Source organism: Phascolarctos cinereus, unplaced genomic scaffold, assembly GCF_003287225.1.
Source record: "Phascolarctos cinereus isolate Bilbo 61053 unplaced genomic scaffold, phaCin_HiC Scaffold_1;HRSCAF=81, whole genome shotgun sequence".
Lineage (NCBI taxonomy): Eukaryota > Metazoa > Chordata > Mammalia > Diprotodontia > Phascolarctidae > Phascolarctos > Phascolarctos cinereus.
In genome coordinates, this window is record NW_027555514.1 from 204,177,523 (window position 1) to 204,205,473 (window position 27,951).

A 27,951-nucleotide genomic window follows, 5' to 3' on the forward strand; every position below is an offset into this window, starting at 1 on the left:
AATTGGGAAATAAGAAATACAGGAAATGGGGTACAGAAGTCTATCCCACTCTATAGGAAAATAGAAGGGGAAGGGGATAAGAGAAGGGAGGGGGGAGAGATAGAAGAGAAGGCAGACCAGGGGAAGGGGTATTCAGAATGCATGCCATCTTGGGGTGGGGGGAGGGGTGAGAAATTTGGAACTCAAAAACTTGTGGAAGTGAATATTGAAAGCTAAAAATAAATAAATTTATATTGAAAAAAAATTCAATTACTGATTTGCCTAAAATAACTCAAATCAAAAAAAACTTACTATATAATAGCCCTACTTAACATTAACTGACATGAAGTTTGGGGGAGTATTTTAAAACACAGTGTGATATATAAAATACTGGTTATTAAAAATCTTAACAATAAATTGTAGTCACTTAATTGAGGGTTTAAACTTTATGTAATCATGGCAGCACTGTGCTAGGAACTAATATAGAGTATTTCTTAGTTATTTATTATCCTATTCCATAGCTGCTTAGAAGCATACACTAAACATACCTGGAAAGTGGTAAGGAGGATCACACAGAAGAACAAGGCCTATCCCCTCCTTCACTTTTACCTCTACTCGTTCCTCTGGTGGAAAAGGATCAAGATCTAGTTAGAAAAGAAAAGATAAAATGTTTTACATTTGGTTTTAGGTTTTTACTTAAATAAATGTACATTAAAATTTATAATAACTCAGTAGCTACATTTACTCATTTAATTTCATTTCTGAGAGAAAAGAAGAAAATGGAAATGAGGCATCAGCAGGTCTTCTCAGTCCAGTCAATCAATATATATTTATTAAACACCTACTACTATGTGCTGTCCACTGTACTATGGGCTGGGAATACAAAGAAAAACAAAAGAAATTCCCTACCCTTGAGAAGCTCACAGCATAATGTGGCTCTCTTGAGTAAACATAATCATAACAGTCATGACACACTTCAGAAATATTTCGGGGTGAGCTAAAATTTTAATATATCCCAAATATTTGGTACCTCAGCTAATGTAAATACAAACAGTGCCCTAAAAGCTAAAAGCTAAAAAAAATTAATTAAGGGTTGTTTTTCCAGTACCTTGTGAGGCCCCACCTCACATCTGAGGGCATCCTAGAGTCTTTTCCCCTTATCTTGCGACTCCATAAAACTTCCCCTTTATCCTGGACCATAAAAATTCCTTGTATCCCTCATCTCATCCTGGGTCATAAAATTTTCCCTGTCTTCCTTATCCTGGGTTCCCTATCCTTTCAACCATCTTCCTCATCCTATGTCATGACAAATCCCTTTATCTCATAAGATAAAACAGGCCCCTGTCCATCTGTAAGTTGCTAGTCCTCTTTCTAGGGCTAGCCTAATACTTTTGCATTTATAAAGCTCCCAATGTTTACAGACAAGGTCTAAGTGAATTCTTTCACACTTGAACCAGCTCTCCCAACTCTGAACCTCAGCACAGCCTGATACAAATAAAGGTTTGGGGCTCAACTACTGGTAAAGTTTCTCTTGTAGTATAAGGGAACTAGAAATGAAGGACCCAAGGAAAATAGGCTAACCAGTGAATTAAATTTCCCAGGCTGAAGTTCCAGGTTCTGCAAAAGAGTAAAGAGGAAATACAATATTTTAATTCTCATTGGGGATCTTGCTTATCCCACATATTTTTCTCAGTCCTAGTTCTAGGCCTCTCTTTGGCATTTCACAAGGCTAACCATGCCCTCCCTGAACTTGCTCATCCCTTGCTTACCATGACTTTATAGTATCCTGGTTTTCTCTTCTTCCTGGATTCCTTACCACCTTTTGCCCCCTATACTATGGTTACTTAGAAGATCTAATTTTTGTCTCCAGCTTCTGCATTTTTCCCCTATCTGTTATGTCATCAACTATCATCTAAAGATGACTTTCAAATAACTTGCATATAAAATATTTTTTGAATGAATGAATATCTCCCATCCTGATCTCTCATCTAATTTTAGTCCTGTAACTCCAATTGCTAATTTGACATTTCAACTAGGAATTTAATTCAATATATCCAAACCCTCTTTCTTCCATTTAAGGAAAAAGCTCTTTCCCAGGAAGCTTATTATTGGCATAATCTCACCACCTTGTGAGATCTTAATAACCTTGGTGCTCCATCTCATCACTGCTCTATGCTTCCCTGATTGGAAAATGAGGCTGTGAACTCCAAACCTCCATTTAAGGAGAGAGCTCAGCTCAGACTTCTCATTTCTCACCTGGCTACACTGTTTTGATATTTCTCTGACCTCCTTCTCCTGTGGCAGGTACCTTCTCCCACCCCTACTTTTCAGAAACTTATTCTATTAGATTGTTTAACTCCTTGAGGGCAAGGATTATCTTTTTTCATATTTCTATCCTTAGCTTAGAACTTAGAGCTTAGAACAACATCTGGCATTTAGTAAGTGCTTAATAAATGTTTGCTAATTGATTAAAATCAACTACTCTGCTTTATTTTCTTATTTTTATCAGTGGTACCACCACCTCAACTTGACTCCTTGAAATCACCTTTGTCTATTCCCTTTCCATCATCCCAAATGCAGTCTGTTGGTTCTTCCTCAAAAATGAGATAAATGCTCCTTTCTTCCCATTCCAATAGCAACATCACTCTTTTTACTCGATACTTAGAAAGATGTATTATTTTATTAATGTTTTTTCTTTTAGTGACCTAGATTAAACCCATCCACATTTCAGTAGTTCTGTGCCTGAAAAAATTTTAACAGTATTATATAGTAGATTTAGAGCTGAAAGGAAAATTGTTAGATTCACCTCCCTCATTTTGCAGATGAGGAAACAGAGATCCACTTAGATTGGGGAATGGACTTACAGTTCAAAAAAAGTAAGAAACAGAGAACAAATATTTTAAGGCATTTTAACTCACTTATCTTCCCTCTAATTTCCTCTTTCTCCTTCACTCCATTCCCTATTTCCCTGTATTTCTGTACCCAACTCCAGTTCCCCTCCTCAGCCTTCCCCAGATCTATGACTCTCAACTGGGTAATGAGTGACAGAGCTGCCAGTTGCCATGTGTTCCTGCATCTTTTGCAGTCAGTTCCCTTTGTGTGGATCTGGAATCTCTTCTTGTTTTTAGAGTACAGCCTTGGCCCATTTCAGTCTTTTTGCTGGAATACTCCAACATTGTGGTTCCTAGCTAAACTCCCAATTTCCATTGTCTACACACCACCGTGTCTGTTTTCCTATGTCAACCTTGGTTGGAAAAATGATTCACTGTAATTTTTCTTTAGATTTACTAATCAGAATTTGTTCTGGTTTTCTATATCTTTGTGGGAAAGACCTTTGCGGTATTTCTCTCTGCTACTCCACCATGTTGGTTCACCCTTTCATGTTTTTTACTTTGTAGAATCACAGAATCTCAGAGTTTTAATGAGTCTCAGATACCTACCACAATCTGTGTTTTCACAGGAATACCTTCTAAAATAGTTCTAGCAAGCAAATACCTGGCCTTCATGAATTAAGTCCTTTCCCTGTCTTTAAGGTGCTTACTACTAGAGGGATAAAATATTCATGATCTAAGCACAGAAAGATAAACAGAATATGTGTGAAATAAATACAAAGCAATTTGAGAATTAGAAGTCATTACCACCAGAGGAAATGAAGGCCTTTTCTAGGAGATGACACTTTACCTGAGCCTTAAAGAAAAGCTATGAGTTCTAAGACATAGAGCTAGAATGAGAATATTCTAAGTGTGAAGGACAGACTGCAAAGAGACAGACACCCAGTAAAGAAGAAATAGGCCAGTTAAGCTGGAGTACCTGAAGGGAAGTAATGTGTAATTAGCCTGGAATGATCAGTTGGAGGCATACTGTGAGGGGCTTTAAATGCCAAACAGAGGAAGAATTGAGTTTCTTGAGCAGCAACGTGACATAATCAAATCTGTGCTTTAGAAATGTTAATTTAGAGGGGGGCAGAGCCAAGATGGCCTTGTGAAGCAGTGACTTGCTGGAGCTCTCCCCCAAACCCCTCCAAATAACCACACAAAATGGCTCTAAACAAATTCTAAAGCAGCAGGACCCACAAAAAGACAGTAAAACAAATTTCCAGCCCAAGACACCCTGGATGGTTGATTGGAAAGGCATATCACATCAAGTAGGGAGAGGAGTGCAGTTCGGTGTGGGTGCACAGGCCACAGAGAACCTAGAGCAGGCCTCAGAGGACTGAATCATGGGCAGCTGTGGCAGCTCCCAGATTCCTCAATCCACAAATGCCAGAGACAACTACAAGGTCAGTGGGAAAAGTCTGTTTTTGCAGTGAGAGAAGAGCTAGGTCAGAGCCAGTTACAGAGCGCAGAGCATGAGTGCTAGGGCGGTGGCTGTGTCCTGAGCTTCCGGCCCACAGACTGAGGGGGAATTGAGTGGCTGCTCAGAGGGGGACTGCAGGGATCTCTTTGCTGGTGATGAGGCAGGAATCTCTTCCTTTGCCTGTGCTTGGATCTGGGTCACAGTTCTGGGTGGCAGTCCTGGGGTAAGGAGGAGCGCTGGTGTGGTAGAACCTGTAGTGGTGGTGGAGAGGAAACCCTCCTCACAGTTCCAAGAGAGAAAACACTGCTCGTGGCCAGTCACTCAAAGACCAGAGCTCAGGCCAGGAAAAGAGGAAACACCTCAACCCTTATCATACCACCTTGGAAGAACTGAAAACTTACAGGTCCCTACAGGTATCTCTGAAAACAGCTATACAGACCCCTGAAGCTTGGGACAGTACATTCTCCACATTGGAAGCACACTTTTACCTTAACAAAGAGTTTAAAACTCAAGTAGTTGGCTGGGGTCATAAGGAAACCTCACAAAAAGAGTCAGACTATATTATCTTACTTTGGTGGCAAAGATCAAAACATACAACTAGAAGAAGACAACAAAGTCAAAGCTCCCACAACCAAAGCCTCCAAGAAAAATATGAATCATCCCAGGCCTTGGAAGACTCAAAAGGGATTTTGAGAAGCAAGCAAGAAGAGAAGTAGAAAAAACTGGGAAGAGAAATGAAAGTGATGCAAGAAAATCATGAAAAACAAGTCAACAGCTTGCTAAAGGAGACCCAAAAAAACACTGAAGAAAATAACACCTTAAAAAATAGCCTAACCCAAATGGCAAAAGAGGTCCAAAAAGCCAATGAGGAGAAGAATGCCCTAAAAAGAAAAATTGGCCAAATGGAAAAGGAAGTCCAAAAGATTACTGAAGAAAATACTTCCTTAAAAATTAGAATAGAGCAATTGGAAGACAGTGACTTTATGAGAAATCAAGACACTGTAAAACAAATCCAAAAGAATGAAAAATTAGAAAACAATGTGAAATATCTCATTGGAAAAACAACTGACCTGGAAAATAGATCCAGGAGAGAGAATTTAAAAATTATTGGACTATCTGAAAGCCATGATCAAAAAAAGAGCCTAGACATCATCTTTCAAGAAATTATCAAGGAAAACTGCCCTGATATTTTAGAACCAGAGGGCAAAATAGAAATTGAAAGAATCCATAGATCTCCCCTGAAAGAGATCCCCAAAGGAAAACTCCTAGCAATATTGTAGCCAAATTCCAGAGTTCCCAGGTCAAGGAGAAAATATTACAAGCTGCCAGAAAGAAACAATTCAAGTATGGTGGAAACACAATCAGGATAACACAAGATTTAGCAGCTTCTACATTAAAGGACCGCAGGGCATGGAATATAATATTCCAGAGGGCAAAGGAGATAGGATTACAACCAAGAATCACCTACCCAGCAAAACTGAGTATAATCCTTCAGGGGAAAAAATGGTCATTCAGTGAAATAGAGGACTTTCAAGCATTCTTGATGAAAAGACCAGAGCTGAATAGAATATTTGACTTTCAAATACAAGACTCAGTGGAACATGAAGAGGTAAACAGGAAAGAGAATCATAAGAGACTTATTAAGGCTGAACTGTTTACATTCCTGCATGGAAAGATGATATTTATAACTCATGAGACTTTGTCAGTATTAGGGTAGTGGGAAGGGAAAAATTATATGTATGGATAGATAGATAGATAGATAGATAGATAGATAGATAGATAGATAGATAGATAGATAGATAGAGGGCACAGGGTGAGTTGAAGATGAAGGGGTGATATCTGGAGAATAAAATTAAGGGGTGAGAGAAGATTGTACTAGGAGAAGAGAAAGGGAGAGGTAGATGGGGTACATTATCTTACAAAAACAACAAGAAAAGGTTCTTACAGTGGAGGGAAACAGGGAAGGTGAGAGGAAATGAGGAATCTTATTCTCATAGGATTTGGCTTAAGGAGAGAATAACATACACATTCAATTGGGTATGGAAATCTGTCTTACCCTACAGGAAAATAGGGAGGAAGGGGACAAGAGAGCAGGGGATGATAGAGGAGGGCAGATTGGGAAAGGGTAATCAGAAGGAAGTACTTCTGAGGAGGGACAGGGTCAAAAGAAAGAATAGAATAAATGGGGGGACAGGATAGGATTAAGGGAAATAGAGTTAGTTTTTCACAACATGTCTACTATGGAAGTGTTTTGCATAACTGCATATGTATGGAGTGTATTGACTTGCTTGCCTTTTCAATGAGGGTGGGTGGGGTAGGAGGAAGGGACAAAATATGAAACCCAAAGTTTTAAAAACACATGTTTAAAAAAATGTTTCCACATGAAACTGGGAAATAAGAAATACAGGAACTGAGGTACAGAAATCTATCCTGCCGTACAAGAAAATAGAAGGGAAGGGATAAGAGAAGGGGGGAGAGATAGAAGGAGGGCAGACTAGGGGAAGGGGTATTCAGAATGCATGCCATCTTGGGGTGGGGAAGGGGCAAGATGGGGTGAAAATATGGAATTCAAAATCTTGTGCAAGTAAATGTTGAAAACTAAAAAAAAAGAAAGAAAAAAGAAATGTTAATTTGCCTGTTATGTGGAGAATGGGTCAGAGAAGGGGAGACCCTTGATACCAAAATACCAGGTAAGTGGATATTACAATAGTTCATGTAAGAAGTAATGAGGCAAAAAATCAAAAAACAAACAAACAAAAAAAGAATTAATGAGGACCTAAACCAAAGTGATTCTGGTGTGAGTTGAATGAAGGAGATAGATAGATGCAAAAAATGTCAAGGAGGTTAAAGTTAAATCTTTCAGGTTTTGCTTCCTCATTGGTAATATAGAATATTTAAAAGAATAGTGGTAATATAGAATATATTTATTTTATGTTTTAATACAATATAGAATAACATCATATTGCTACCTTTGGGAATGGTTCATCATATCTCTAGTACATGACCCTTCTCTAGTTTGACATTGGCACCACCCTAGTGCAAGCCTTCATCACCTCACATCTGGACTACAGCTATAGCCTATTATTTAGTCTCATTATCTCAAGTCTTTTCTTCACTGAAGTCCATTGTTTATTTGGCTGTCAAATTAATCTTTCTAAAGCAGAAGTTTGACCACGTCATTGCTTTTATCTCCCCCACAATTTAAACAATTCCAGAGGTTCCTTATTTCCTCTAGGATCAAATATAAAATCCTCTATTAGACATTCAAATCCCCCTCCTACCTTTCCAGTCTTATTACCCCTTACCCCTATGATCCAGTGAAACAGGTCTTTTTTTTCCTCAAACAGTTTCCAGATTATTTTCACTGGCTATTCACTATGCCTGGAGAACTCTCCTTCATCTCTACCTCCTACACTCCTTTCCTTCCTTCAAGTCCCAGCTAAAATCTCACCTATGCCTTTCCTGATCCCTCTTAATGCTTAATGCTTCCTCTGAAATTATTTCTAATTTATCCTGTATGTAGCTTGTTTGTACATAGTTGTTTCCATGTTGTTTCCTTCTTATGCTGTGAGCTTCTGAAGAGCAGGGATTGCCTTTTGCCTTAGTATAATGCCTGAAGCTTAGATGCACAATGAACTGACTTCACTTTTGAATAATTCTGTTAGGAAGACTTTCTATATATCAAACCTGAACCCTCTTTTCTACAACTTCTACCCATTGCTTCTCTGCCCCCTGCCCTCCCACATCTTGCCACTGGACTCAGATGACCCTAAAGGAAAGAGTATGGCTAGTGACTTTGTACAGCTCTGCCTCACTTAAATCCAATTCACTTGCAAGTCAAGATCAAGACCCTCCTGATGTCATTGGTCCTCTTCAAGAATGAAGGACAAACAACAATCTTTGACTAGTAGTAGCTACCCCATTGGGACCCAACTGGCCAGTTCTAGCTGGTCAGTGCTTCCTCCCTCCCTCCTAAGCCATCTTTTGCCTCATTCCTTGCCTAGCCTTAAATCACTGAATGAGTGTTGCCTCAGGCAAACTGAGACCTGAGAAAGATCTTAGCTTAAAAAGGCCAAGGATTCCCACTGCATCTTGGGTCATCTCCAGTTGTACTTGCCAGTGGACTCAGATGACCCTGGAGGAGAAAGTAAGGCTGGTGACTTTGCATAGCCTTGCCTCACTTGAATCTAATTCACTTGCAAGTCAAGATATCACCCTCCTGATGTCATTGGTCCCCTTCAAGAATGAAGGACAAACAATAACCCATTATTTCTAGATATGTCTTTTGGGACCAAGCAGAACAACTCTAGAGCATCTTATACATTACAGCCCTTCAAATACTTGAAGATAGCTATCATTTGCCCTAAACCTCTTTTCTACATTAAACATTTCCACTCCCTTCAAATTTATCATATTTCTGCCTTTAAACAAATTAGTATCTTTTTTTAATATAAATTGATTGTGAAGCTTTGAAAGTCACAGTATCTGAGGAACCAAAGCAGTTCTTTGTGACCCCAAAGAACATGCAGAAACACATTGCTAAATTCAAATAGCCTGTAACATGTTTCCAATGAAGTCCTGTTAATGTGAAATAGCCTTTTCACACTGCTTGAATGAGCAAAGAGTCATCAATTACAATCCCTCTGGGGAAATAATAAGCCATGGGACATTATGATCTACCATGATAATGATATTCTCTCTGGACACTGAGGGCTCTCTAACCTGCCATTGCACCCTAAGTAGTTCTGAGTTTTGTCTTCTACCCCTACCACCAAAGCTTATGCCTTTCCATCCACCCTGCAAATGAACCCTCCCATATTTGCTGTTTCCCCTAATTATAATGTGAACTTGTTTTGAGCAGGGAATGTTTTATGTTTCTCGTTGTATCCCCAGTGTTTAGCACAGTGTTTGGTACTTAGTAAGAGCTTAACAAACACTTTTCCTTTCCATTCTTAAGGTATATCATTCAGGAAACATGCAATTAGAAAAACATGCAATCATGTAGTGAGATTGAGAGTAATTCAGTCTAAGTGCTGAATATACATAAAGTATACAAAAATCTAAAGGAAGGTCTGTGGCAACCAAGAGAGTATAGATGAGAATTACTCAACCTCACTAGTTCCTATCCATTCAATGAAGGGATCCTCCTAATGCTGAACTCAATGAAGCATCAATATACAGAAAAACTGTTATTTAAAGTTTCTATGTATTTGTTTCAGTAATTATATATCCTAAGCTTATAAGACAGCTCTAACTTTTGGGATTATGCTGGTAAATTTTTAACAACTGGTTCTAAAAAGACAAAAATAAAAATCTACCCATGACACATTTTTGTGTTTAATCTGCATTTATCAACATTTTGTCCAACACTTTAGCAAGTCAAGACAATCAATGACATAATAAATCAAACCCCGATTTGTAGCATATTATGATTTCTCTGGTATATATGCTTATATTCAAAATTTAACTACAGACTCTCATGAGCTGTTTCAAACTTGTTCCAGGAAACCTCTGTAACAGAGCAAAATCTTCCAAAGGAGAGAGAAGAACAAGAAATAGAAGACCCAGTCTTGTCAGCCAGAGAAATGCCATTAATATAGGCCATGATATCAATACCAGAAGTCTTAGTAAAAGTGTCCTCATGTGGCAGAATAACTATGTGTGATAAAAGAAATATAGGAAAATAATGAACAAATACTGTTCATTTAGGTTTTTACTCAACTAGCACATTGTTAAGAGCTACTTACACCCAAAACTTAAAGTTGCTTCAGTGCTTCTAACTGTTCCATAGATATTTGAAGCTAAGCAGAAATACTTTCCAGCATCTCTCAATTTGTCAGGGTTGTTGATTACCAGATTCCCTCCTACCATGCTGTAGCGATCATTTGTCAGATCAATATCCCAGTTATTCATTCTCCATCTATACATAAAACAAATAAATGTCACAAAAACTTGAAGAACTCTAGAAACAGGTTAATATTTTTATGTTACTTTTCTAATTCAAAAGTAGGAATGCAGAGGAAATAGTATATCCAGACTTCAACTATTATAACAGTAATCATTAAAATGTTTTGCTACTGATTAAAAAATAAATCAATGGAAATCAATAAATCAAAGGGGAAAAAAATCAGTGAGACAGACTAGAGAAGAATAAAAAATAACGAAAGTCAATAATCCAGTTTTTGACAAACCTCAAAACATGACTTACCTAGGAAAGAGTTCTTTATCTGATAAAATTCACTGGGAAAACTTTAGAACATCAGCTTACTCCATATATATTCCATAATAAACTTGAAATGGATATTTAACCTCAATATTTAAAATCATATAAAATAATTAGAAGAGAGGTTTTTTTAGTTATATCTAGAAGGTGAATTATTCATCAAATAAGGGACAGAGTTGGTTAAAAAGACAATAGATGGGGCAGCTAGGTGGCACAGTAGATAGAGCACTGGCCCTGGAGTCAGGAGGACCTGAGTTCATATCTGGCCTCAGACACTTGACACTTACTAGCTTTGTGACCCTGGGCAAGTCACTTAACCCTGATTGCCTTGCCAAAAAAAAAATATTGTATATATGAATGTATGTATGTATATGTATATATGTACATATATGTATTCTTTTGATTACATGAAATCAACCAGCTTCTACTTAAACAAAATTAAAATAAGTAGGATTATAAAGGAGGCAGTTAAATGCAAAAAAAAAATCTGTCTATCAAATATCATGGATAAGGGTCTGCTATCCAAGACAGACAGCACAGATAAGAGTAACATGAGACCAAAAAGCTATTCACCAAGAGATAAATCATCAAAAGATATGAACAAATAGTTCTCAAAAGAAGAATTACAAAATTATTAACCTTGAGAAAAAATGTTCCAAATCACTAATAATAAGATAAATGAAAATCAAAAGAACTATGAAGCTCCATCTCAAACCCAGAAAATTGACAATGACAAAAGAATAGTCAATGTTAGTGGAATTGTGGAAAGGCATACTCTTGGTGGTCCAATCATTCTGGAAAGTAATTTAGAATTAGTGCAGAGAAAGTGACAAAAATATTCCTATCCTTTGGCCCAAATATTCTATTGCTAGGCATGTACCTCAAGATGACCAATGAAAAGAAAAGAAAGGCCTGATATCCACCAAAATATTTATAGCAGCATTTTTTTTTTGTAGTAGCAAAGAACTAGAAACAAAATAGACTCCTATTGATTGAGGAATGACTAAACAAGTTTTAATATATGAATGTAATGTAACATTATTGTGCTACAAGAAACAATGAATATGTTAGATACTAAACAATAACATAATCTTTCATGGAAAGTTGTTCAAATATGTGCAGCTTAAAATTGAAAAAAAATTATTGATTTTTAAAAAATGAAGTGATTGAAGTGAAACTGACCAATCTTTTGGCCCCAAAGGACCCTCAAACAGAATTTCAGGGATCATCTTTGAAAAGTGAATGTCAGAATTTGGCCACCAGAAGGAGAACATATTATTTAGAGTTGGAACAATTTGATCTAATCCCCTCATTTTATAACTGAGGAAAACGTGGCCCATGCATATTTAGTTATTTGCCCAAGGTCATATCAATTTATAAATGAATGGCATAGATTGAATTCAAAGCCTGGGTTTTCTTTTTCTTTTCTTTTCTTTTCCTCCAAATTAAGTGTTCTTCCTTTGTACCACATAGCTTCTATAGGATTCTAAGATTTAGAGCTTTGAGGGTTTTAGAAATTATCTAGTTTAATCTTTTCATTTTACAAATGAGGAAGCTGAAGTTGAGAGAACTGACTTGCCCAAAGCCACATAGGTAGTAACAGAACCAAGATTTGATCCTACCTCCTCCTACTCTAAAATCAGTGGTTTCTCTTATTGTTGTTGTTCAGTCATGTCTAACTCTTCATGACCCCATTTGGGATTTTCTTGGCAAAGATACTGGAGTGGTTTGCCTTCATTCTCTAGCTCATTTTACAGATGAGGAAACTGAGGCAAATAGGGTAAAGTAACTTGCCCAGAGTCACACAGCTAATTAAATGTCTGAGGTCAGATTTGAACTTAAGAAGGTAAGTCTTCCTGACTCCAAGTCTGTCATCCACTGTGCCACTAACTGACTATGGTTTCTCTTCTATACCAGTAAAACAGACAATATACTTAGCAGAGCAAGCCCTATTTCTGACACGATGAATCTTACAATGTTTTTCCCCACATGCTTCCAAAATAATACGTGAATCAGAAGTGTTACAAAGAAGCAGAACATTAAGAAGGGCCTGAATTTAAGAACTTCAAAGAACAAGCAACTTTTGCAACAATTGATGTACCTGGTCCGTCTAGTGTTAATTTTCTGTACTATAATTTAGAGTAAGGGTGTAATTTAACTTCTTCTGCTTCTGCAATGAGAAAAAAATGTGGGGAAATTGTTTACATTCAAAATGACTACCTGTTGAACCTCAGAGTACTTTTGGATCAAAGTTGATTTTCCCAAGGCTCATTGCTAGGCTACCCTGAATGGCCTCAAGGTTTCAGGAATGACTGAGTTTTCTGGACTTTGGCAGTATGGAAAAAGGGCATTTTTATTTCAAAGAATATCATACTATCTGACATGCTTCTGATTAGTTTTAAAGACAACAAAATTTTGTAGAAAATTTTACAGTGATCTTAGCTCCAACTTTGTCAAGATTACAGAGATATTTGGGAATCATATCCCTTTTACTATGAAAAGGTCAATAGTTGGATTAGAAAGTTTTCTGTCTCTGTGTTTAAAATAGAACCATAGACATAGAAAGGAATGTAGATATAATCTTGTTTAGTCACCTACTCCTTATAGGAATCCCCTCTAGATAAGTCGTCTGACAGTCATAAAATTCTATTTGTATGACCCTGCACAAATAAGTTAACATAACTGGGCATCTATTTCCTCACAGATATATAACCCTTGTCCCAAAATGAATTGTTATGGTATTCTCTCCTTATTGGTGGAGATGAAAGCCTTGCCCTGCGTGAGATGAGAACTTCAGTTCTCAGCTAGTCCCCATCTGGTAACTCATCATTTGAGTGATCCTGGATTCCAGATTTGAAACAGAAGGTGCAAGAGGATAATCCCACTTTGCGTTGCTGAAGGAAAATACTCTGGGAAGACATGAGAGGAGCAGGCAGTCTACATTATTCTTTATTTCAAGTTTGCTACTCTAGAGATTTCAGGGAATTTCCCCTTGAGTGAGATCCAGGACACTCTCTTGGTTGAGGTGAGCTATCTTATTTCCAATGGTAGAGTTCCTTCATTCTGTATTGCCTGGCATATATTCTCCAATGTATACCTTCTCTGATTTCTGCATTTCTACAATTTGGATAAATATGCTTCTTTGAATTTCACTATGTGTGTTCTTCATGGAACAGTATTAGATGGGATAGGGGCAAAGCCTCAGATATAGAGTTTAGAGTTCCCTTGCCTGTCCAAAAAGAAAGTGATCAAAATGTTAGTTTGATCCCAATCATATCCCCTGGACTAATAATATTTAAGGGGGCAGATAAATATACTGCTACAATATCTCTTCTCTCTGAGAGCCAAGTGGCAGCCCCTGGCCTCAACTTCCTGCTTCTTCTCCTGGAAGGAATGAAAACATCCCTTGTAGAAGGTAGCAGAGATGACCAGAGATGTCTACTCTGCCTCCCTTCAAACCACACAATGGCAGGTTCCCTTTCTCTATGTGAGGCTCCATATCACTACACAAAAAATTATAGGGTTAGATTAGATGATCTCTAAGTCCCTTACAATTCTAAATTCTCTAAATATGAAAATTTTGTTCAGTAACTAAGCTATGTGACACTTAAGTTTAGTGGTTAAAGTAATTGGATTTTACTTGTAAACAGGAAAGGGACTAGCTCGGGCCCGGCAGTTCAATGATACTTTTCCATCTGGTGATTCTTCTGGATAAATGGTATCAATTGGTTGCTCTTCAAAAATTGGTCCAAATCCTTTGCCATCTTCTGCAACTAAAGAAAACATAAAATTAATCAAAATGAATTTTTAATAAAAGGAAATCTGTATTATACTATAAAATCAAGCTCTCAAATAATTAAAACTAACTTCCAAAGATGTCACAAAAGAAGAGAACATAATCATAAATAATCATAAACTTAGAAGGACCTCTGAGGTCATCCATTCTATCCCATAAATGCAAACTGTATTTTATAGCACAGCAACAGTCATCTAACCTTTATTGGAAGATTTCCAGTGAGAAGAAAACCTCTTGAGGAAGTATATAACACTAATGTTATAACAAGGAACATTTTCCTTATGGTGCGCCTGAATCTACCTCTGCAATTTTTACTATTTCTCCTAGTTATGTCCTCTGAGGCAAAACAAAATATATCTAACATATAAGAGCCCTACAAATACTTGAAAGTAGCAAACATCAAGGGTAGCTGGGTGGCACAGTGGATAGAGCACCAGCCCTGGAGTCAGGAGGACTTGAGTTCAAATCCCGCCTCAGACACATAGCACTTGTTAGCTGTGTGACTCTGGGCAAGCCACTTAACCCCAACTGCCTCACGTTAAAAAAAAAAGTAGCAAACATGCCATCTAGAATAGAGGTACTACTTAGATGTGACTAACAGGGGCTGATGTCTTGTACCATTTCCTTTCCTGTACCCAGATATTATTCTTGGTTGTTGTTGTTGTTTTAATGATTTAATATTTTATTTTCCCCCTGATTACATGCAAAAACAAACTTTAACTTTCATTTTAAAAAATTTTGAGTCCCAGATTCGCTCCCTTACTCTCCTACCCCCTCACTGAGCAGGCAAGTGATCTGATGTAGGTTATACATGTGCAGTCATGAAAAACCATTTCCATGCTAGTCGTGTTGACAAAAATAAAAATAAAAATAAAAAAATCAAAGAAAAAGTATATTTCAATGTGCATTCAGACTCCATCAGTTTTTTCTCTGAAGATGAATCGCATTTTTCATTTTAAGTCCTTCAAAATTATCTTGGATCATTGTATTGCTAAGAACAGTTAAATGATTCACAGTTGATCATCATATGATATTGCTGTTACTGTGTACAATGTTCTAGTGGTTCTGTTTATTTCACTTTGCATCAGTTCATGTAAGTCTTTCCAGATTTTTCTGAAAGTATCCTGGTCATCATTTCTTACAGCACAATAGTATTCCGTCACAATCATAAACAACAACTTGTTTGGCTGCTCCCCAATTGATGGACATCCCCTCAATTTCTAATTCTTTGCCACCATTAAAAGAGCTACTATAGATATTTTTGTACATACAGGTCTTTTTCCCTTTTTTATATGTCTTTGAAGTACAAAACTAGTAGTGGTTTTATAGCCCTTTGGGCATAGTTCCAAATTGTTCTACAGAATTGTTAAATCAGTATACAGCTTCACCAACAGTACATTAGTGTCTCAATTTTATCACCTCCACTCTAATATTTGTCTTTTTACTTTTCTGTGCTATTAGCCTATTTGATAAGTATGGGTTGGTAGATCAGAATTGTTCAATTTGCATTTCTTTTTTCTCCATTTTTTTTTTTGGTGAGGCAATTGGTGTTAAGTGGCTTGCCCTGAGTCACACAGCTATGTTATGTGTCTGAAGCCTGATTTGAACTCAGGTCCTCCTGACTCCAGGGCCAGTGCTCTATCCACTGTGCCACCTAGCTACCCCAATTTGCATTTCTTTAATCAATAGTGATTAAGAGCATTTTTTCATATGATTATAACTTTATTTTGTCTGAAAACTGCTTGTTCATATCTTTTGATCATTTATCAATTGAGAAATGGCTCTTTTTTAAAAATTTTATATATTTAAGAAATGAGATTTTTATCAGAGAAAATTGCTGTAAAAAATTTTTCACACTTATGATTACAATGTATTTCCCTCCATCCTGTTTTTCCCCATTTATCCTACTCATTCTCCTTTCACCCTGTCCATCCTGAAAAGTGTTTTGCTTCTGTATTTTATCTACCTCAGTCTACCCTCCCTTCTATCACACTTCCTTCCTTCTCTTATCCCTTCCCCTCCTACTTTCCTATAGGGTAAGATAGATTCCTACACCCAACTGAGTGTGTATGTTATTCCCTGTTTAAGCCAATTCTGATGAGAGTAAAATTCACTTACTCCCCACCACCTCCCCCATTTTGTCCTCCACTATAAAAGTTCTTTCACACTTCTTTTATGTGAAATAATTTATCCTATTTTACTGCTCCCTGTCCCCTTCTCCCAATGCATTCTTCTTTCTTACCCTTTAATTTGTTTTTTTAAATAGTCATCCCATCAAATTCAACTCACACCTATGCTCTCCATCTATGTATACTCCCTCTAAATGCCCTGAAAAAATTTTTTATTTAATGAGAAAAATTTTAGGAGTTACAAGTATCATTTTTTCCATGTAGGAAAACTGAAACCCTTGTTAGTTTTCTTTCCTGTTTACCTTGATCTAGGAGCACTGGAATTTGGCTATACTATTCCCGGGAGTTTTCATTTTGGGATCTATTCCAAGAGGTGATCTGTGGATTCTTTCAATCTCTATTTTACCCCCTGGCTCTATGATATCAGGGCAGTTTTCTTTAATAATTTATTGAAAATGACATGTAGGCTCTTTTGTTGTTTGTTTGTTATTATGGCATTCAGGAAGTTCAGTGATTCCTTTTTTTTTTTTTGCTAGGCAATGGGGTTAAGTGACTTGCCCAGAGTCACACAGCTAGTAAGTGTTATGTGTCGGAGGCCAGATTTGAACTCAGGTCCTCCTGAATCCAGGGCCAGTGCTCTATCCACTGCGCCATCTAGCTACCCCGAAGTTCAATGATTCTTAAAAGATCTCTCCTCAATCTATTTTCCAGGTCAGTTGTTTTTCCAATGAGATATTTCACATTTTCTTCTATTTTTTTTTAATTTGTAAAATTCTGTTTTATTGTTTTTTAATGTCTCATGAAGTCATTAATTTCCACTTGCCTAATTTTAATTTTTAAGGAATTATTATCTTCAGTGAGTTTTTGTATTTCCTTTTCCATTTGGCCAATTCTACTTTTCAAGGAGCTCTTTTATTCAAGGAATTTTTTGTGCCTCTTTTTCCATTTGGTTAATTCTGCTTTTCAAGGTATTGGATTTTTGTGCTTCTTTTATCATTTTGCCTGTTCTGCTTTTTAAGGTGCTATTTTCTTCAGTATTTTTTTGTGCCTCCTTTACCAAGCTGTTGACTCTTTTTTCATGATTCTCTTGCATCATTCTCATTTCTCTTCCCAGTTTTTCTTCTACCTCTCCTACCTGATTTTTAAAATTCTTTTTGAGCTCTTTGATGGCCTGAGACAAATTCCTATTTTTCTTGGAGGCTTTGGATGTAGGAGCTTTGACTTTTTTGTCTCTTCTGAGTGTGGATTTTGATCTTTCTCATTCATCACAGTAATTTTCTATAGTCAGAATTTTTCTGTTATTTGTTCATTTTTTTCTACCCTATTTCTTGACTTTTAATTCTGTGCTACTTCCAGGGAATGGTAGAGGGGGCTCTTTCCCAAGCTTCAAGGGTTTTGTGCAGATGTTTTCAGATCTAGTTCTGAGAGTCTGATAAGCTTTTAGTTCTTCCAAGGTGGCATGAACTGAAGAGAGGTGTATTTACTACACTCCTGGCCTGTGCTCTATTCTGTGAGTGACCACAATCACTTTTTTTTACAATCATTCTTTTCTGCCCTGGAACTGTGACCAGAGTCCCTGCTCCCCTGTGGTAGCAAGCTCTGGTGTGCTAGTAGTGCTCCTCCTTCCCTGGGACTGCCACTCAGGATTACAAACCAGTTCTGAATATGGGCAATGCAACAAAGTCCTGCAAAGGACCAGTGCCAGCAAAGTGACCCCTGTAATCTCCCTCTGGCCAATTGTCTGACCCCCCTTCCTGTTTGTGGGCTGAAAACTCTGGAAGGTCCCAAGGCCTGCTTTGCTGGGCCCTGTCTGTGCTGGCACAGCCTGCACTGAACTGTGCTCCACTATCATGCTGGTATGATAGACCTTTCCTGCTGACTTCCTGAGTTATCTCGGACTGGAAAAATGTTTCACCCTGTCCTTTTGTGGGGTTCTGCCACTCCAGACTTGTTCTGAAGCAATTTTTAAAGGTATTTGAAGGGGACTTTAAAAGAGCTCAGGAGAGTCCTTGCCTTTTCTCCACCATCTTGGTTCTTCCCTGAAGGTTTTGTTTTGTTGTAACCAAAGTCACAAATATGAATAAAATGAGCATTTACATGCACAATGAACAGAAAAAGAGGATTGCATATGAAACAATTTATATTATGTATAGCTTGATTTTCTTTTGGAGTAATTGAAAATTTTGATATCCCAGTTATTTTTCACTAGGTTCAGTTTGGGGAAATCCTAATTTAAAATTAGTGAGATCCTTGTATACATTTATATATTAAATCCTCACTCATGGATCATAGAAATAATGCTGCTTTTTGGCTAAAATATATATATCCTACCCACCCACCCCCCCAAAGAAAAAGGGAAAGTAGGAAAAGAGGTACTCATTGTATGATATAAACTGGATAGAAGACAGGGCATTTCTTCCTACAGAGAAGGCAATTAATTTCCATAAAAAGAATCATAGCATATATCAAAAGAACAATTACACAGGTTTCAGAAATTTAACTTACAACAATGAATACAATTGGCTGGGAGGCTAATATTCAAGCCTAACTAGGACATAATACAGTTACTATGATTGTTTATTAGCCATTTTTTATATTTCACCTCTCCCTTAAACTGTTCAAACACTCTAGATCAATATTTTTCTTCATGGTGACTATTTTCTCTGATGTAACTACTTCACTTGCTACAAGTCACTGCCATTCAGGTAGCCACCACAATCACCCACTACCATTCTGGAAGATGATCACTACTATAACTGAAGACGTTTTGACTTTTCAAAACTCAAAAGGAAAGGAAACACAAAAGAAGAGTGATTTTGTCCCTGGCATAAGCTTGTCTAGGGAGGGCATGTGCTTAGGACTATGTAAGAGATAGAGCCACTCCCCTTCCTCCCCTTGATTCTCTGGGCACAGTTCAGAACACTAAGAGAGTGGTAATGGGGAGGGGTGGGTCACTCTGTTTCTGTATCCACTGAGTTCAGAGTCAAAACTCTTCATCACTTCCCACTGCAATTCCCTAAGTCATCAGTTGTTCTGGCTCAGGAGCCAATTTGGGGATACCTCATCATAACCAGTTCAAACCCAGAACGATGGTCAGAAATTGGTCTCCTAAGCCAATAGAAGACAATAAGAAGAAAACATGCACGTATACTCTGTACAACCCATATATGCTACTTGTAAAACCTACATATTTCTTAAAAAAAAAAGAACAGAAAAAATGTAAAACTGAGCAAATATTTGAGTCTTTCAAATATTTGAAGATAACTATTTTGCTCCTTAGGAAAGTCCTTAGGGACTTCTCTTTTCCAAGCTAAACATCCCTAGTTCCTTCAACTGATACTCATGTGACATAATCTTAAGGCCCTTCACGTTCCTAGTCACCCTCTTCAGGATAATTTTAAATTAATCAATGTCTTTTCCTAGAACTGTACATAATATTCTAGATGGAATTTGACCGTAGGAGAGTATAAACTACATGCACACATATATAATCGCTAACCATAATCATAATAGTCAGCATTTATATAGCACCTACTATGTGCCAGGCACTGTGCTAAGTGAATAGGTTTTGTTGTTGAGTTATTTGTTATGTCCAACTCTTCAGACCCCATTTGGGTTTTCTTGGCAAAGATACTGGATTGGTTTACCATTTTGTTCTCCAACTCATGATGAGGAAACTGAGGCAAACGGGGTTAAGTGACTTGTCTAGGGTTACATAGCTAGTAAGTATCTGAGGCTGGATTTGAACTCGGAAGAAGAGTTTTCCTGAATCCAGGTCTGGCACTCTACTGCACCACCTGTATCTGTTGTATGGTTAATCTAAGCCAATATAATTAAAATGGCGATATTACCTAAATTAATATATAGATTTAAGCACAAAAAACTTAAATAGTTGATGAACTTTCAAAAGGTGGGTATTTTATAGAACTAGACTAAATGAAGAAAAAAAATAAGTTGGAAAAACAAAAGGTAAAGATTTCAAGGAAAGTAATGGGAAAATAAGCAGAAACAAAGGAATAGCACTTCTAGACCTCAAATTATATTATAAAACAGCAATCACCATAGTTGTTTGGTACTGATTAAAAATAATAAAATTTCTACTTTATTTTCTTCTTAAGTCAAAATAGATTTAAAAAATTTAAATCAAATTCAACTACATACCATTTGATAACATTGTTTGTGAAAGAAAATCTATTTGATATTAACTAGTGGAAATTTTGAAAACAATTTGACAGAAATTGGATTAGATCAATATCTTATGTCACATACCAAAATAAGCTAAAATGTATACATGATTTAAATATGAAAGGTCATTCCATTAAAAAAAGAGAAGATAATGAGATCAGCTACCTATCAAAGCTATAACTAGGGCAACCCAAAAGAAGAGCTTGGAGTTGATTACAAATGACAAATAATTTGATTACATAAAATTGAACAATTTTTAAACAAAATCAATTCAGATAGAATAAGAAGGGAAGACATCTACTGGAAAAATGTTTGTACCAAAAGTCTCTGATATCTAAGATTTATAGGGAAATAACATAAATATCAAGGGGAGAGCCAAAAGAGCAGAACAAAGTGAGCATCTCTGCTAAGCTCTCCTATCCTGATCCTTTAAACAACTTAAAAAAAAAAACAATTTGAGTGGGATAGAAAATAACAACAAAAAAAAGGTCACATTCATTTTTTTTTCCAGTGCAGGACCGTACAGGAAGACAGAAAGAGAGGTTTGCAGACACTAAGGTAGAGACTATCAAAGATCATGACATGGTGGAAATGGCACCAGCTATGAAGCTTAGAGGCAGCAGCAGTGGTGGAACCAGGAGCAGTCACTGCTCAAGGATGGTAAATGGACTGAATACATAGTCAGAAACATATTACAGGGGACCCCATGCTAACAAAGGGTACAGAACCAGGCACCATCTGGAAATTCCTTCACCCCTTACCCACTTCCAGGATACAGTTCAAAGGCAGAGAGGAGAAGTTATGGTTCACAGTAATGATGGAACAGAGATCCTACCTAGGTAAGGACCAGAGCTAGACCAAGAGAAAAATGAAAAGAACTTTCCCTAGGTTGCATCACCTTGGAAGAACCAAAAACTTATATGCTTTCAGAGACAGCCACAGGAGATCAGGCTAGCCATAGGTGAACAGAGTCTAACATTTGGTACAAAGCCAAGAAACAGATGGGGAAAATGAGCAAACAAAAAAAAGAATAAGATCATAAAAAGCTTCTATGGTGACAGGGAAGCTCAAGACACAAACTCAGAAGAAGATAATCACTTGAAAACATTTGCAAGCAAAGCCTCAAGAAAAAATGCAGATTGTATACAAAAATTCCTAGAAGAGCTAAAGAGATTTTTTTTTAAAAAAGAGCAATTTTTTAAAAATTCTAATAAAAGCTGTTGAGGAAGAAACAGGAAAAGAAATGAGAGCAATACAAGAATATTATGAAATGAGAATGAGCAGTTTGATAAAAGAAGTACAAAACCTCTGTTAAGAAAATAACTTTTTTTAAAGATTAGTATTAGTCAAGTTGAAGTTAATGACTCCATGAAACATCAAGAAACAGTAAAACATAGTCAAAAGAATGAAAAATATAAAAGAAAATGTGAAATGTCTCATCAGAAAAACAGCTTACCTGGAAAATAAAGGACAGACAATTTGAGAATTATTGAACCACTTGAAAGCCATGATCAAAAAAAGTGTTTAGACACAAAATTTCAAAAAATTATCAAGGAAAACTGCCTTGATATTCTAGAACCAGATGGAAAAGCAGAAATGGAAAGAATCCACCAGTCATCCCTTGAAAGAGATTCCAAAATGAAAACTCTCAGGAATTTTGTAGTCAAATTGCAGCACTCCCACATCATACAGAAAATACCACAAGTAGCCAGAAAGAAACCATTCAAGTACCATGGAGCCAGAGTCAAGATCACATAAGATTTAGCAGTTACCACTCTGAAGGGCTAAGAATATGATATTCTGGATGGCAAAAGAGCTAGAATTACAATCAAGATACTTAATGAAATGGAGGATTTTTAAGTATTCTTGATGAAAATACCAGAGATGAATAGAAAATCTGACTTTCAAATACAAGATTCAAGAGAAACATAAAAATGTAACTACAAAAGAGAAATGAATAAAGTAAAACTGTTTACATTCCCATATGAGAAGATGATACATGTAACTCCTAAGAACTTTATCATTATTAGGGAAGTTTGAAGGATTTTACATAGATAGAGTGTATAGGAATAAGTCAATTATGTTGGGATGATATAAAAAAATGGATGGGGAAGAAAGATGGATGCACTGGGAGAAAGGGGAAGGGAGAAGAAGAATAGGGAAAATTATCTTACATAAAAAAAGGCATACAAAGAAGAGCTTTCAGGGTGAGGGACATAAAGTGGGATAAGACAACATTTAAAGCTCACTCTCATCTAAATTAATTCAAAGAGGTAAATATATATATATATATGTACCTATACATGCATACATATACATGTATATATAGACTAAATTGGGTACAGAAATCTATTTTACCCAACAGAGAAGCAGGAAGGAAAGGGAATGAGTAAGGGAGAGGAGTTACCGAAAATTGAAAATGCTTTAATTTATGCAAATTATGCCAACAGATTATCTTACCTGCTAGACATGATATGAAGCACATTGTAATTAGGTAACTCATCAAAAACCACATCTTCATCTTGTATGCAGCAAGGCTAAGGTTCAGCTCCAAAAAAGCTTCATTAAGTTTTGTCATGTGTTGTCAGGAAATACTAACCACCTGCACAAGGAAAGAAGAAAAGCATGAAAACATATAGCCAGGAGGCATTCATGTGTGCTGGTAACCCACAGCACTTGGGGTTGGGGGGAGAGAAGACTTTTGGACCAATAAGTGAGTTAATATGTCTACCAGTCCACTGCTGAGCAGTTCAATTAAGGCCACAGCTGCCTTTAAACCTACTTTGCTTTATCTTCATCTCCTGCCCCTCCCCTCTCATCCTCAACTATATCTATTCCCACCCCCATCCCAAAAATCTCCAACCAGTCCATGGTTTGACAAAATTGAAGTGCAGGCAGAACATCTGTACCGTAGAGAAGGATGCACCTTTCCCAAGCCCACCTAGATCTGTTTTGAGTAATACACTGGAGTGGCTGAAGATGGGGACAAGTTTGATTCCTCAATTGATAGAAATAAGTCCTTCAGAGTTGTGATGGGTAAACAGGAGGGGACCTGAGGCTAGAAAGATGTCCAGATGAATGTGTGTCAAAAAATGAAATGATCATCTCTCCGGACTATGGTTATAGCTTCTCTAGTCACTCAGATATCATTCAACAAATGCTAGTCTTATCTTTGCTCTGTGATCAGAAAATTATAAAAACAGAATGGCAGTAATGTTTTTTCCCCAGTTCCCTTTTCTTGATTTGGATACAAAAGGTGTTTAGAGTCTCTCTTTAAGAATGCACATGATGAGGCAGCTAGGTGACACAGTGGATAGAGCACCAACCATGGAGTCAGGAGGACCTGAGTTCAAATCTGACCCCAGATCAAACACTTGACACTTACCAGCCGTGTGACCCTGGGCAAGTCACTTAATTCCAATTGCCTTTAAAAAAAAAAAACAATGGACATGAGTCTGTACAGAACTTTCCTCCAATATTCCAATTTCATTGCAACAGTGGCCATTCCATATAGCATTTTTCAAAGATAGCATTGACCTTGGCCACTTCAGGTCGCCCATTTGTTTTGGCCTAGGCACTTTACATGGAATACTAAGCCCACACCTCTGGGAAACCATGCTCAGCTTTGAAGGATTTTGCATTTTGGAATAAAATAGAGCAAAGGTTGGCTTTTCCCTTGTTCCTTTTTCACCCCTCCCCAACTCCATAGTTGTGTCAAAGCTCCATAGAGCCATAGTACCAAAAACTTCCCACTCAGTAGACTTTAAAAGCAGTGACTCCACTCTCTGGTTCACTTTTCCTTCTCCTCCAGAATGTATGGTAAGCAATTTTCTTTTTCTGAGACTTCTTGCAAAGGGTTAAAAAAGGGAAGAAGGGCTCCACCATCGCTCTGAAAAAAAATGGAGACTCTTTGTATATGGAAGCTTTCCTGACTAGAAAAGCCTGACTCTGGGTCTTGAGCTCCTAGCTACCTCTTCTGTTTTGTATTCCTTCCCTGAGTACAGAGGCCAAAAAGTCATCTTAAGGTTGATAAGTCTATCCATTCTTGGAAGCTAGCAGCAGCTTGGGCTCCCAAACTGACACCAAAAGTATTGTTCAATCACACCCTTTCCAGACAAGCTATTTTTGGACAGGAAGAAGAAGCTCAAGCTCCTGGCTTATCAGAAGACATGGACCCTGCAGGAGTTGTTTTTACAGCGCAGAGCTAAGTTAAAGATGAAGTGTTAAGTCTTTGACTTCTCTCATGTTTTAATGTAAGTGGACTTTGTAGCAAAGCCATATCACCTAACACGGAAGCACCCTGAAGGGGTTTGCCTGGGCAAGCCCAGATCTCATGATTTGGGGGGATTCTAGGTCTCCTAGAATGGTGGATATGGGTCTAGGTTTCCTCATGAGTGGGTGTAGCCTCCTTTTATCAGCTGCATAACCAGAACTGAAATTTAAATTGGCCAGATTGAAAGGATCACTCCCTTTCTGCACTGAGTTCTTTCCTGCAAGCCCATGGCCATTAGACCAGTGTTCAATATATAGTGACTTTTTGGCTGAGATTCCAGGCAGGATGTTGGAGCCAGCCTAGCCCCAAAAAGGCAGGGTGCCTGAGCCTAGAACCCAAGGTGGGTTTTACACTTACAACTGGCACTGAGTTCAAAAGATAGGTAGTACAAGGAAGGAGAACTAAGTCCTACATATTGGAGGTAAGTTTGTATATTTATGATTATACCTTTTGAAGTAAATATTTCTTTGTAAAAACTAATTTGATGGTTAGTACCTAAATGGAATTGGGGCGGATGAAACACTACCTACACTTGAAGAATACCATTGCTAGAACCACTGGCAGAAAGCCTATATAACCCTAGTCCCCTTAAAGGTATCAAAAAACCCTGAAAGAGGAGTGAAATGTGATGATATACCTGGCCTGAGGAAGAGGGAGGGAGGGAGGTTGGTTTGTTGAATTAATCTGGCTGGCATTATTAGAAATTGAGGTACCAGACTTAACTGAATTTTCTACAAAACTGACTGTTTTTAATATTTTTATTGATACTCTTTGTTTTTACATCACCTTCATCCCTTCCCCTCTCCTCACCTAGCAAGCCATCTCCAATAGTAGCTAGCATATTATTATTATTATAATTATCATTCTTATCCCTAGCAACAAAAGATTTTTTAAAAATACCAGCAAAACCAACAAACACACCAGTTGTTTCTGACAGTATATGCAATATTCCACACCCACAGTCCTCCATCTCTTCAGTGAAAAGAAGGAGATGTATTTTCACAACTCTGCTCTGGGGAAGCTTCGGAATTATAATCACACAGCTTTCATTTCCATTTTATTCTTCTTTCCATGTTCATTGTCGCAGTCATTTGGCATACCTTTCCCTTGGTTCTGCTTTCTTCACTCTATATGAGTTCATTTAAGTTTTCTCATGACTCTTAAAATTCTTCTTATTAATCATTTCTTATAGCACATTACATTTTTTACCTGCATCATAATTTCTTTAGTTATTCCTCAATCAATGTGCAATAATTTTATTTTTAGTTCCTTGTTCCCACCAAAGTGTTACTGTGAATATTTTGTATCTCTGAATTAAAGGGTAGAGATACTTCACTCATTTTTTTTGCTTGATTCCAGTAATTTTCTCCAGTATAAGTATATGAATATTACTTTGTCAATGAGCTAATCTTTACATAGCCCCTCCAGCATTGATTATTTCTATTTATTTTTATCTTTTTCAAATTGTTTTGTGTGAGGTAAAACCCCAGACCTGTTTTTATTTGCATTTCTCTTGCCATTACAGATTTGGAGTAATTTTTCATATAGTTGTTAATAGGTCATAATTCTTTTGAGAACCATGTGTTCCTATCATTTGATATCCATTCACATCCGTTTAGCCATGTCATATGTATGCATGCATATGTTCATGCATTTATGCATATATTCAAGTGATTCGGTTCCATCCCATCTCCTCCAACAGAGTGCTCCCTCTGTCATCTCCACTCTCTCACTTATTTTCAATCTCTCCCTCTCTACTGGTTCATTTCTCTCTGCTTATAAACATGCCCATGTCTCCCTTATCCTAAAAAAAAACCCTCATTTTATCCTTTCCTCCCTACTAATATAGTTTCTCTTCTGTCCCTTGTAGCTAAACTCATTGAAAAGGTTATCAAGAACATCAAAAGAAATAATGAAAAAAAATGTGAAGGAAGGAGTTTTAGCAGTACCAGATCTTAAACTATATGATAAGGCAGTAATTATCAAAACTACCTGGTACTGGCTAAGAAATACAAAGGCAGATCAATGGAATAGAGTAGGCATACAATTTACAGCAGCAAATAAAAATAATAACCTTGTATTTGACAGGTGTGATGACTTAAGATTTTGGGGTAAGGATTCATTATCTGACAAAAATTGTTGAGAAAACTGTAAAGCAGTATGGCAGAAACTGGGAATAGACCACTATCTTGCAGACTTACACCATTTACCAAGATAAGGTCAAAATGGATACATGACAGATATAAACAGAGATGTTACAATAAAATTAGAAAAACATGGAACATATTACTTATCAGACTTATAGACAGGTGAAAAATTTATAAATGAGCAAGAGATAGAAAGCAAAGTTAGGTTTAAAATGTATAATTTCAATTACATTACATTAAGCACTTGTATTACAAGTGGCACCCCAACTTATGTAAATTAAAGACAAATACATGTTCATATTTGTAAAAATGCAAAAGTTTTTGAGACTATGTTTTTGTTTTTTGTTTGAAAAAATCCTAACACATTTTCCTTAATATCAGCTAATATACAGTGCTCGTTTAAAATATTTTACAATAACATTGGTCCCAAGTTCAACAAATTATTTCTCTCAGAACAGACATTTATGTAAGTATTTCTTTTTCTTTTCAAAGAATTGATTTCTTTTCTCAGAACATATATCTAGAAAAAAGATTTAATAGCAAAAAAATGTAGTAAAGGAAAAAATTTCCACCTTCTCTGGAGGGATTTTAAAAGATGAGAGCTATTCTTCTATTCGGAATTTATAAAGCATTAGAGATCCTTTGATGATCTGTGGAAATCCTTTCCAATTTTTTTGTGTATGTGTGATCTATGATTTTATCAGCCACTACATAAAGAAGTATGAGAAAATTTTATAATAGCCTCAAAATGATTGTTTATAACTTCACAGATTCCTCAAAAGATTTGTGGATTTGTAATGGGTAGGTAGAATCTTTTATCACTAGTTGGCAATTATAATTCTCTCCACTGAGACCCACCTGTTAAAACCAGGTTCTCCAGAATTCAAGAGCCAAATAATACTGGGGTTTTGTATTTGAAATTT

At 36.9% G+C, this 27,951-nt stretch overlaps 1 protein-coding gene across 2 annotated transcripts in view; it reads right to left on the bottom strand.

Annotated features, from left to right (window-relative positions):
• The window catches only part of CNTN1 (contactin 1), a 272,757-nt gene that overhangs the window by 159,182 nt on the left and 85,624 nt on the right, over positions 1 to 27,951 (bottom strand). The window contains exons 1-5 of one of the 2 annotated variants that reach the window (XM_020975800.2): positions 23,994 to 24,013; positions 23,069 to 23,210; positions 14,139 to 14,271; positions 10,023 to 10,195; positions 528 to 623 (exon numbers count right to left, since the gene is read on the bottom strand). In XM_020975800.2, coding sequence (XP_020831459.1) covers positions 528 to 623; positions 10,023 to 10,195; positions 14,139 to 14,271; positions 23,069 to 23,186 — 520 coding nt within the window. In that variant the 5' untranslated portion in view covers positions 23,187 to 23,210; positions 23,994 to 24,013. Of the gene's footprint in view, positions 1 to 527; positions 624 to 10,022; positions 10,196 to 14,138; positions 14,272 to 23,068; positions 23,211 to 23,993; positions 24,014 to 27,951 lie in introns of those variants that run through there. The other variant, XM_020975799.2, reaches the window with a different exon arrangement.